The sequence below is a fragment of the Oncorhynchus kisutch genome, linkage group LG14, assembly GCF_002021735.2.
Source record: "Oncorhynchus kisutch isolate 150728-3 linkage group LG14, Okis_V2, whole genome shotgun sequence".
In the NCBI taxonomy this organism is placed as follows: Eukaryota; Metazoa; Chordata; class Actinopteri; order Salmoniformes; family Salmonidae; genus Oncorhynchus; species Oncorhynchus kisutch.
In genome coordinates this window covers 77,388,417-77,401,610 of record NC_034187.2, presented here as the reverse complement: position 1 = coordinate 77,401,610, position 13,194 = coordinate 77,388,417, and the positions used below count along the sequence as shown (strand labels likewise).

Sequence of the window (13,194 nt, the reverse complement as noted above, 5' to 3'; positions counted from 1 at the left end):
GGTCCCAGTCCTCTGAGGGTCTAACCTTAGTGAAAACAACAGGTGTCTCAGGAGTGGTCCCAGTCCTCTGAGGGGTCTAACCTTAGTGAAAACAACAGGTGTTCAGGAGTGGTCCCAGTCCTCTGAGGGGTCTAACCTTAGTGAAAACAACAGGTGTTTCAGGAGTGGTCCCAGTCCTCTGAGGGGTCTAACCTTAGTGAAAACAACAGGTGTTTCAGGAGTGGTCCCAGTCCTCTGAGGGTCTAACCTTAGTGAAAACAACAGGTGTCTCAGGAGTGGTCCCAGTCCTCTGAGGGTCTAACCTTAGTGAAAACAACAGGTGTCTCAGGAGTGGTCCCAGTCCTCTGAGGGGTCTAACCTTAGTGAAAACACCAGGTGTCTCAGGAGTGGTCCCAGTCCTCTGAGGGTCTAACCTTAGTGAAAACACCAGGTGTCTCAGGAGTGGTCCCAGTCCTCTGAGGGGTCTAACCTTAGTGAAAACACCAGGTGTCTCAGGAGTGGTCCCAGTCCTCTGAGGGTCTAACCTTAGTGAAAACAACAGGTGTCTCAGGAGTGGTCCCAGTCCTCTGAGGGTCTAACCTTAGTGAAAACACCAGGTGTCTCAGGAGTGGTCCCAGTCCTCTGAGGGTATAACCTTAGTGAAAACACCAGGTGTCTCAGGAGTGGTCCCAGTCCTCTGAGGGTCTAACCTTAGTGAAAACAACAGGTGTCTCAGGAGTGGTCCCAGTCCTCTGAGGGTCTAACCTTAGTGAAAACAACAGGTGTTTCAGGAGTGGTCCCAGTCCTCTGAGGGGTCTAACCTTAGTGAAAACAACAGGTGTCTCAGGAGTGGTCCCAGTCCTCTGAGGGGTCTAACCTTAGTGAAAACAACAGGTGTCTCAGGAGTGGTCCCAGTCCTCTGAGGGGTCTAACCTTAGTGAAAACAACAGGTGTTTCAGGAGTGGTCCCAGTCCTCTGAGGGTCTAACCTTAGTGAAAACAACAGGTGTTTCAGGAGTGGTCCCAGTCCTCTGAGGGTCTAACCTTAGTGAAAACAACAGGTGTTTCAGGAGTGGTCCCAGTCCTCTGAGGGGTCTAACCTTAGTGAAAACAACAGGTGTCTCAGGAGTGGTCCCAGTCCTCTGAGGGGTCTAACCTTAGTGAAAACACAGGTGTCTCAGGAGTGGTCCCAGTCCTCTGAGGGGTCTAACCTTAGTGAAAACACCAGGTGTCTCAGGAGTGGTCCCAGTCCTCTGAGGGTCTAACCTTAGTGAAAACACCAGGTGTCTCAGGAGTGGTCCCAGTCCTCTGAGGGTATAACCTTAGTGAAAACACAGGTGTCTCAGGAGTGGTCCCAGTCCTCTGAGGGGTCTAACCTTAGTGAAAACAACAGGTGTTTCAGGAGTGGTCCCAGTCCTCTGAGGGGTATAACCTTAGTGAAAACAACCAGGTGTCTCAGGAGTGGTCCCAGTCCTCTGAGGGTATAACCTTAGTGAAAACACCAGGTGTCTCAGGAGTGGTCCCAGTCCTCTGAGGGGTCTAACCTTAGTGAAAACAACAGGTGTTTCAGGAGTGGTACCAGTCCTCTGAGGGTCTAACCTTAGTGAAAACAACAGGTGTTTCAGGAGTGGTCCCAGTCCTCTGAGGGGTCTAACCTTAGTGAAAACAACAGGTGTCTCAGGAGTGGTCCCAGTCCTCTGAGGGGTCTAACCTTAGTGAAAACAACAGGTGTCTCAGGAGTGGTCCCAGTCCTCTGAGGGTCTAACCTTAGTGAAAACAACAGGTGTCTCAGGAGTGGTCCCAGTCCTCTGAGGGGTCTAACCTTAGTGAAAACAACAGGTGTTTCAGGAGTGGTCCCAGTCCTCTGAGGGGTCTAACCTTAGTGAAAACAACAGGTGTTCAGGAGTGGTCCCAGTCCTCTGAGGGTCTAACCTTAGTGAAAACAACCAGGTGTCTCAGGAGTGGTCCCAGTCCTCTGAGGGTCTAACCTTAGTGAAAACAACAGGTGTCTCAGGAGTGGTCCCAGTCCTCTGAGGGTCTAACCTTAGTGAAAACACCAGGTGTTCAGGAGTGGTCCCAGTCCTCTGAGGGGTCTAACCTTAGTGAAAACAACAGGTGTCTCAGGAGTGGTCCCAGTCCTCTGAGGGTCTAACCTTAGTGAAAACAACAGGTGTTTCAGGAGTGGTCCAGTCCTCTGAGGGGTCTAACCTTAGTGAAAACAACAGGTGTTTCAGGAGTGGTCCCAGTCCTCTGAGGGGTCTAACCTTAGTGAAAACAACAGGTGTCTCAGGAGTGGTCCCAGTCCTCTGAGGGGTATAACCTTAGTGAAAACAACAGGTGTTCAGGAGTGTCCCAGTCCTCTGAGGGTCTAACCTTAGTGAAACACCAGGTGTCTCGGAGTGGGTCCCAGTCCTCTGAGGGTCTAACCTTAGTGAAAACACCAGGTGTCTCAGGAGTGAGTCTCCCGTCCTCTGAGGGTCTAACCTTAGTGAAAACCCAGGTGTCTCAGGAGTGGTCCCAGTCCTCTGAGGGGCTAACCTTAGTGNGGACGGTGCAAGACAGGGCTGGGCAGGATGGGGCAAGACAGGGCGGGGCAGGGCTGGGCAGGACGGGGCAAGACAGGGCGGGGCAAGACAGGGCCGGACAGGGCGGGGCGGGAGAGGGCAGGACGGGGCGGGCCAGGACAGGACAGAACGGGGCAGGATAGGGAAGGACAGGGCGGGGCGGGATAGGGCGGGGCAGGACAAGGAAGGGCGGGGCAGGACAGGGCGAGGCAGAAAATGTTGGGAAAGAGTGTGGGGGGGGGGGGGGCAGGACAGGACATGGCAGGGCAGTTATAGTTACATATTTTATGATTGGATACCACGAAATTGTATTTCGTGGTATCCAATCACAGTCTTGTATCATTGCTACAACTCCTGTACAGACCCGGGAGAGGCGAAAGTTGAGAGCCGTGCGTCTGCCGAAACACAACCCAGCCAAGCCGCACTATTTCTTCACACAATGCCCACTTCACCCAGAAGCCAATTGTGCGTGGCCGGCTGCGACAGAGCATGGTCTCGAACCCAGAATCTCTAGTGGCGTAGCTAGCACTGCAATGCAGTGCCTTACAACCACTGCGCCACTTGGGAGGACCTGGGTCATGGCTTCCTAGTGGTTAACACAAGACCTAGTGCTGGGCTGTAGCCCCAAGGACCGTGGGGCTTCTGGTGGGACCTCTCCAGCACTGGTCTGTAGCCCCCATGACTGTGGAGTTTCTGGTAGGACCTCTCTAGTGCTAGGCTGTAGCCCCCACGGCCGTGTGGTTTCTGGTGGGACCTCTCTAGTGCTAGGCTGTAGCCCCCACGGCCGTGTGGTTTCTGGTGGGACCTCTCTAGTGCTTGGCTGTAGCCCCCACGGCCGTGTGGTTTCTGATGGGACCTCTCTAGTGCTTGGCTGTAGCCCCCACGGCCGTGTGGTTTCTGATGGGACCCCTCCAGCGCTTGGCGGCAGCCCCCACGGCCGTGTGGTTTCTGGTGGGACCTCTCACGCCAAGCTATTCAATGACTCCTTTCTGGCACCCCTTGCCGTAGACACACACACACACGTGCGACACACACACGCGCGCGCGAAACACCCAAACGCGCGCGACACACCCAAACGCTCGCGAAACACCCAAACACGCACGGCACACACACACACATGCGACACATCCAAACGCGCAACACATCCAAACACGCGTGGAGCACACGCACAAAGGAGCGCTCCTGTACTCTTGTCTTCCAGTGCTTGGGTCTGTTTGAGGCCGGTGAGGCTCAGTGTTTTGACAGCATGTGATAGCTAGTGGTAAGGGGAGAGAGGAAACAGCATGTGATAGCTAGCGGTAAGGGGAGAGAGGAAACAGCATGTGATAGCTAGCGGTAAGGGGAGAGAGGAAACAGCATGTGATAGCTAGCGGTAAGGGGAGAGAGGAAACAGCATGTGATAGCTAGCGGTAAGGGGAGAGAGGAAACAGCATGTGATAGCTAGCGGTAAGGGGAGAGAGGAAACAGCATGTGATAGCTAGTGGTAAGGGGAGAGAGGAAACAGCATGTGATAGCTAGCGGTAAGGGGAGAGAGGAAACAGCATGTGATAGCTAGTGGTAAGGGGAGAGAGGAAACAGCATGTGATAGCTAGCGGTAAGGGGAGAGAGGAAACAGCATGGCCAAAAGGATGGTCAGTTCAAAAGGAGGGGGTCCATCTGTACAAACAGCACCTTGTTAACAGCCAAGCATTTGATTCAGCCCAGACCCAGAGACACAGAGACCCAGAAACACGAGAGACGCAGAGACCCGAGAGACACGGAGACCCAGACCCACAGACGGAGACCCAAAGACTCAGAGACCTAGACCCAGGCCCAAAGACCCAGTGACCCAGACCTAGACACAGAGACTCATACCCAGAGACCCAGACCCAGAATCAGACCCAGAGACCCAGAGACCCAGAGACCCAGAGACCCAGACCTAGACACAGAACCAGACCCAGAGACCCAGACCCAGACCCAGAACCAGAGACCCAGACCTAGACACAGAGACTCATACCCAGAGACCTAGATCCAGACCCAGAGATCCAGACCTAGACCCAGAGACCTACAGACCCAGTGACACAGACCCAGACCCAGAGACCCACAGGCCCAGTGACCCAGACCTAGGACCCAGAGACCCACAGACCCAGACCTAGACACAGAGACTCATACTCAGAGACCCAGACCCAGACCCAGAGACCCAGAGACCCAGAGACCCAGACCTAGACCAGAGACTCATACCCAGAGAACCAGATCCAGAGATCCAGACCTAGACCCAGAGACCCACACACCCAGTGACCCAGACCTAGACCCAGAGACCCACAGACCCAGTGACCCAGACCTAGACACAGAGACTCATACTCAGAGACCCAGACCCAGAGACCCAGTGACCCAGACCTAGACCTAGACACAGACACAGACACAGAGATTCATACCCAGAGACCCAGACCCAGAGACTCAGAAGGAAAACTCAATGCAAATGGGCGCATTGCGGACATTTTGTACAGTTTCTGACCTGAACTATACAAGTATACAAGTAACTCTAAAATTCAACTCAAATATTAGCCAGAAAGGCTCTTTATCCAGGAGTGGATTCTCTGCTGTTACCAAGCGAATGCTTGATTTTGGAAGAAGCCAAACATAACTAGCTACTAAATTAGCAAATCAAATGAACTACTGCAGATAATTTAGAGAGTTAACTTAATAGTTAAAAGATATCTAGCTGGTAAACATTTAGTTGTGAGTTCCATCATGTAATTAGATAACCTGGTGCATGCTGCACAACAGTGCGTGACTCACAAGGCTTCAGTCTCTCGTTGTCGTTGTGTGCTTGTAAACAAACACCACGTGACACGTGACTTGGGACTACCGTAAGCTTCATAATAATGTGACAGGTGAAATGAAGAACGCGATGTTCTTTATCTCCTAACGTATTGCACAAGTTGAGGTATTTACTTAAAAGGTAGCTCCAAATGTTCAAATGTATTAAAAAATGACCCAGAGAATACAGACCCAGAGACCCAGACCCAGAGACCCAGACCCAGAGACCCAGAAACAGAGACCCAGAGACCCAGCGACCCAGACCCAGAGACGCAGACCCAGAGACCCAGAGACCCAGAGACCAAGACCCAGAGACCCAGACCCAGAGACCCAGAGACCTAGTGACCCAGAGATCCAGAGACCCAGCGACCCAGACCCAGAGACCCAGATCCAGAGACCCAGAGACCCAGAGACCAAGACCCAGAGACCCAGACCCAGAGACCCAGAGACCTAGTGACCCAGAGACCCAGAGACCCAGCGACCCAGACCCAGAGACCCAGAGACCCAGCGACCCAGACCCAGAGACCCAGAGACCAAGACCCAGAGACCCAGACCCAGAGACCCAGAGACCCAGCGACCCAGACCCAGAGACCAAGACCCAGAGACCCAGAGACCCAGCGACCCAGAGACCCAGAGACCCAGAGACCCAGCAACCCAGAGACCAAGACCCAGAGACCCAGAGACCCAGCGACCCAGACCCAGAGACCCAGAGACCCAGAGACCCAGAGACCAAGACCCAGAGACTCAGCAACCCAGAGACCCAGACCCAGAGACCCAGCAACCCAGAGACCAAGACCCAGAGACCCAGAGACCCAGCGACCCAGACCCAGAGACCCAGAGACCCAGAGACCCAGAGACCCAGACCCAGAGACAGGGAGGACAGGGAGAGATAGAGAGATAGATGGAAGGAAGGATGGAATGATGAGAGGAGGTGGAATGAAGACATTGTTTGATAGAAAGATGATGAACGGGTAGATGGAGTGAATGAAGATCACACTAGTGAGAAAGGAAGAGGGAGGGTCATGTGAGGTGTAAACCACCTAAAGGTCATCCCTGCTCTGCAGTGGTCTGGCCTGCTGCTTTACTCTGGTCGGCACTAAATCTAGCTGACGCAAGTTACACTGTCACAGACTAAACACAGACCTTCATTTAGCACCACAGAGATAGAGAGAGTGATGGGGAGAGAAAAAGGGGAGAGGGAGAGAGAGAAAGAGAGAGAGCGATGGGGAGAGAGAAAGAGAGAGAGAGAGAGAGAGAGAGAGAGAGAGAGAGGGAGAGAAAGAGAGGGAGAGAGAGAGAGAGAGAGAGAGAGAGAGGGCGAGAAAGAGAGAGAGAGAGAGGGAGAGAGAGAGGGAGAGAAAGAGAGAGAAAGAGAGAGGGAGAGAGAGAAAGAGAGAGAGGGAGGGAGAGAGAGGGAGAGAAAGAGGATGGAAAGAGCAAAAATCAGACAGAAAGAGAAGAGTAAATATGCATGTAATTATAATATGTTATTCGACTAACACAGTAGCCAGGACCATTTTGTTGTGTTTTGTATTTTACATAATGCTAAACATCACCACCACTACCTCCACCTCCACCACTACCTCCACCTCCACAACCACCACTACCTCCACCACTACCTCCACAACGACCACTACCTCCACCACTACCTCCACAACCACCACCACCTCCACAACCACCTCCACCTCCACAACAACCACCACCTCCACCACCTCCACAACCACCACCACCTCCACAACCACCACTACCTCCACAACCACCACTACCTCCACCACTACCTCCACAACCACCACATCTACAACCACCTCCACCTCCACCACTACCTCCACCACCTCCAGCACCTCCACCACTACCTCTACAACCACCACTACCTACATCACCATCTCCACCACCTCCATCATATCCACCACAACCTCTACAACCACCACCACCTCCACCACCTCCCCCATTATCTCCAAATCACCACCACCTCCACCACTACCCCCACCACCACCACTAACTCTACAACCACCACTACCTCCACCACTACCTCTACAACCACCTCCACCACCTCCACCACCTCCAACACCACCTGCACAACCACTATCTCCACCACTACCTCTACAACCACCTCCACCACCTCCACCACCACCTCCTGCACAACCACCACCTCCACCACTACCTCTACAACCACCTCCACTACTACCTCCACCACTACCTCTACAACCACCACCCCCTCCACCACAACCACCACCTCCTCCTCCACAACCACCACAACCACCTCCATCACTTCCGCTAAAACCACCACCACCTCCACCACCAACACCACCTCCACCACCTCTACAACCACCACCACCACCACCACCTCTACAACCACCACCTTTACAACCACCACCAGATCCACCACCTCTACAATCACCACTACCTCCACCACCACTACCTCCACCAACTCCACCACTACCTCTACAACCACCACCACCACCTCCACCTTCACCTCCACCTCCACCACCACTTCCACAACCACCACCACCTCCACCACTAACTCTACAACCACCTCCACCTCCACCACTACCTCTATAACCACCACCACCACCTCCACCACCTCCACCTCTACCTCCTAAACCACCACTACCTCCACCACCTTCACCACTACATCCACCACCTCCAGCACCTCCACCACTACCTCTACAACCACCACCACCACCACCTCCACCACCTCCACCACTACCTCCACCACTACCTCTCCACCACTACCTCTCCAACACCACCACCACGACTACCTCTAAAACCACCACTACCTCCACCACCACCACCTCAACCACCTCCACAATACCACCACCACCACCTCCACCACCTCCACCATCTCTACAACCACCACCACCTCTACAACCACCACCTATACAACCACCACCTCTACAACCACCACTACCTCCACCACCACCTCAACCACCTCCACCACTACCTCTCCACCACTACCTCTCCAACACCACCACCACGACTACCTCTACAACCACCACTACCTCCACCACCACCACCTCAACCACCTCCACAACACCACCACCACCACCACCTCCACCACCTCCACCATCTCTACAACCACCACCAGATCCACCACCTCCACCACCTCTACCACCTCTACAACCACCACCACCTCTACAACCACCACCTTTACAACCACCACCAGATCCACCACCTCTACAATCACCACTACCTCCACCACCACTACCTCCACCAATTCCACCACTACCTCTACAACCACCACCACCTCCACCACCTCCACCACCTCCACCACCTCCACCTCTACCTCCTAAACCACCACTACCTCCACCACCTTCACCACTACATCCACCACCTCCAGCACCTCCACCACTACCTCTACAACCACCACCACCTCCACCACTACCTCTCCACCACAACCACCACTACCTCTACAACCACCACCCCCTCCACCACCACCTCCACCACCTCCAAAACCACCACCACCTCCACCACTACCTCTACAACCACCTCCACCTCCACCACTACCTCTACAACCGCCTCCACTACTACCTCCACCACCTCCACCACCTTCACCACTACCTCTACAACCACCACCCCCTCCACCACAACCACCACCAACACCTCCACAACCACCACAACCACCTCCATCACTTCCGCTAAAACCACCACCACCACCTCCACCACCACCACCACTACTTCCAGCTCCTCAACCTTCCCTATTTCTCCTCATCCTCTAGTTTTGACATAGAGGAGTCACTCTCACTCTTTGTTTTCTTTCTTTCTGCCTGTGCTTTCAAGAATTTCTGCAATGCTTCCCAGGAATTTGGCGTTTGTTGACTTTGGTTTGGGATAAAAGGTGTAGCCTAGTCTGTTCTTCCCGCTGATCTTACAGGCGATTAGATGGCCCTCAATGTGAGCTGATGCTGACTCATAGGGTCCGAGACAGATGACTCATTGGTATGCTTCCCAAATGGCACCCTACTCCCTATATAGGGCACTACTAAGCTAAAGACACTCACTAAGCTAAGGACCCTGGGACTAAACACCATCGTCTGCAACTGGATCCTGGACTTCCAGACGGGCCGTGCCCAGGTGGTAAGGGTAGGCAACAACACATCTGCCATGCTGACCTTCAAAACAGGGGCACCTCAGGGGGGAGTGCTTAGTCCCCTCCTGTACTTCCTGTTCACCCACGACTGCGTGGCCAAGCACGACTCCAATACCACCATTAGGTTTGCTGACAACACAGAGATGATTGTGGACTACAGGATAAGGAGGAGCGAGCCATGCCTCCATTCTCATCGGCAGGGCTGTAGTGGAGCAGGTTGAGAGCTTCAAGTTCCCTGGTGTCGACATCACCAACAAACTAGAATGGTCCAAACACAACAAGACAGTCGTGAAGAGTGCACGACAAAGCCTATTCCCCCTCAGGAAACGAAAAAGATTTGTCATGGCTCCTCAGATCCTCAAAAGGTTCTAAATCTGCAACAACGAGAGCCTCCTGACGGGTTGTATCACTCCCTGGTATGGCAACTGCTCGGCCTCTGACCGCAAGGCACTACAGAGGGTAGTGTCTACGGCCAAGTACATCACTGGGGCTAAGCTGCCTGCCATCCAGGACCTCTACACCAGGCCGTGTCAGAGGAAGTCCCTTAAAATTATCAAAGACCGCAGCCACCCCAGTCTTAGACGGTTCTCTCTGCTACCGCATGGCAAGAGGTACCAGAGCACCAAGTCTAGAACCAAAAGGCTTCTCAACATCTTTTACCCCCAAGCCATAAGATTCCTGAACAAGTAATCAAATGGACACTGTGACTATTTGCATTCCCACCCCCTCTGTTTTTACACTGCTGCTAATTGCTGTTTAATATCTAGGCACAGTCACTTCACCCCCACCTACAAATTACCTCGACTAACCTGTATCCTGCGCATTGACACGATAGGGGTACCCCCTGTACATAGCCTGTATATAGCCTCATTAAGTTAGATGTGGAAGGAGGGAGTGGGGGCGGTGGTGGGAGTTGGGGGGATACATTGCTTGGAAAGGTTCAGAGTTCATGGAGATAGATGCATGGATAGAGGCAAAGCTGACTCCTCATAACAGTAGTCCATGAGGTGGACGTAAAGTAGAAAATTCTATTCCATGACAACACAAAATACTCCAAAGCTCCTGTGAGAACCACTATATCACTAAAGTCCGAGCTGTTCTGGTACAATGGCAAGAGAGTACTTCAGGGGCTATATGTATCATGCGTCAGAGTAGGAGTGCTGATCGAGGATCAGTCCCACCTTGTCAATGACATCTTCTTCATTATGATATAAAAGAAATTACTTTCAATGCTCAACTCTGTTCCTCATTCATTCATTTTTCTCCTCCTCCATGCTGTAATTGCCTTCCTCAGGGAAGCTTTCAGGGAGACCGGTGTTTTTAAACACGGCCGTTTCCACATGCACCGGGGTGTATCCTAAATGGCTCCCTCTTCGCTATATAGTGCTCTAGTCGAAAGTAGTGCACCATATAGGGAATAGGGTGCCATTTGGGAGACAACCCATTACCTACGATGCGTGGGTAAGAGAAAATGGGGATTGGCTCTCATGGGCCAACAACAATATTGTGTTTAATCTAGATACCATTACATGCAAAACGAGCAGGAGAAATTCAAGGGGCACCATTGTTTCCCCGACGCCATTTTCTTCTCGGGCCAATAATGGACTGTTTCCTTTAGAAACCCGAACCAGAAGAGACATGTTGAGGTGCTACTTATGAAGTGAAGGATGGAGAGTGAGAGTGAGAGAGAGAGAGCGAGAGAGAGAGAGAGAGAGAGGGAGCGAGAGAGAGAGAGAGAGAGAGAGAGAGAGAGAGAGGGAGAGAGAGAGAGAGAGACAAAGAAAGAGAGAGACAAAGAGAGAGACAAAGAGAGAGACAAAGAGAGAGAGAGATAAAGAGAGAGACAAAGAGAGAGACAAAGAGAGAGAGAGACAAAGAGAGAGACAAAGAGAGAGACAAAGAGAGAAACAAAGAGAGAGACAGAGAGAGGGAGAGAGAGAGAGAGAGAGAGAGAGAGACCAAGAGAGAGGGAGAGAGAAAGACAAATCAAGAGGAAGAGAGACAAAGAGAGAGACAAAGAGAGAGAGAGACAAAGAGAGAGGGAGAGAGCGGGAGAGTGAGAGAGAGAAAAATATGCAAAGAGAGAGACAGAGAGTGAGAGAGAGAGAGACAGAGAGAGAGACAGGAATAAATAGAGGCAGAATGATATCATTGAGACGCATCCAATGTAAAAACTTAGACATCTCTGACAGATGTTTATGGGGATTGTTGTGTTATGCTAATTCAATATCAGACGCGGACATCAACCTTAAGTAGCGAGTAGGTTATATTTTTATTTTATTATTATTATTTTATTTAAATTTTATTTATAGGTTATATCAGTCTCATAACTGTGTTAACAGGGATAGAGTAGGTTATATCAGTCTCATAACTGTGTTAACAGGGATAGAGTAGGTTATATCGGTCTCATAACTGTGTTAACAGGGATAGAGTAGGTTATATCAGTCTCATAACTGTGTTAACAGGGATAGAGTAGGTTATATCAGTCTCATAACTGTGTTAACAGGGGGAGAGTAGGTTATATCAGTCTCATAACTGTGTTAACAGGGAGAGAGTAGGTTATATCAGTCTCATAACTGTGTTAACAGGGATAGAGTAGGTTATATCAGTCTCATAACTGTGTTAACAGGGATAGAGTAGGTTATATCAGTCTCATAACTGTGTTAACAGGGATAGAGTAGGTTATATCAGTCTCATAACTGTGTTAACAGGGATAGAGTAGGTTATATCAGTCTCATAACTGTGTTAACAGGGAGAGAGTAGGTTATATCAGTCTCATAACTGTGTTAACAGGGATAGAGTAGGTTATATCAGTCTCATAACTGTGTTAACAGGGGGAGAGTAGGTTATATCAGTCTCATAACTGTGTTAACAGGGAGAGAGTAGGTTATATCAGTCTCATAACTGTGTTAACAGGGAGAGAGTAGGTTATATCAGTCTCATAACTGTGTTAACAGGGATAGAGTAGGTTATATCAGTCTCATAACTGTGTTAACAGGGGGAGAGTAGGTTATATCAGTCTCATAACTGTGTAAACAGGGAGAGAGTAGGTTATATCAGTCTCATAACTGTGTTAACAGGGGGAGAGTAGGTTATATCAGTCTCATAACTGTGTTAACAGGGAGAGAGTAGGTTATATCAGTCTCATAACTGTGTTAACAGGGATAGAGTAGGTTATATCAGTCTCATAACTGTGTTAACAGGGATAGAGTAGGTTATATCAGTCTCATAACTGTGTTAACAGGGAGAGAGTAGGTTATATCAGTCTCATAACTGTGTTAACAGGGATAGAGTAGGTTATACCAGTCTCATAACTGTGTTAACAGGGATAGAGTAGGTTATATCAGTCTCATAACTGTGTTAACAGGGATAGAGTAGGTTATATCAGTCTCATAACTGTGTTAACAGGGAGAGAGTAGGTTATATCAGTCTCATAACTGTGTTAACAGGGAGAGAGTGGGTTATATCAGTCTCATAACTGTGTTAACAGGGAGAGAGTAGGTTATATCAGTCTCATAACTGTGTGAACAGGGAGAAAGTAGGTTATATCAGTGTCATAACTGTGTGGTCAAGTTGTCAGTCACGCTCCAGGTCTTGTTCCATGTCATTGAATGCTCAGTCGGGCATCATATTGCCATGTCATATTATGTGATTAGCTGATATGTTAAACACCTATCCAGATACCTGGAAGCTTATAAGAAATCCCGCTATGCCCTCCGACGATCATCAAACAGGCAAAGTGTCAATACAGGACTAAGACTGAATC

At 50.7% G+C, this 13,194-nt stretch overlaps 1 protein-coding gene across 1 annotated transcript in view; it reads left to right on the top strand.

Moving 5' to 3' along the window:
- Positions 1-6,441, top strand: part of LOC116353482 (proteoglycan 4-like) — a 62,701-nt gene extending 56,260 nt beyond the window's left edge. The window contains exons 2-3 of the mRNA XM_031789266.1: positions 5,523-6,156; positions 6,406-6,441. Of these exons, the coding sequence (XP_031645126.1) occupies positions 5,523-6,156; positions 6,406-6,441 (670 nt within the window). The remainder of the gene's footprint in view (positions 1-5,522; positions 6,157-6,405) is intronic.
- The last annotated feature ends 6,753 nt before the right edge of the window (positions 6,442-13,194 follow it).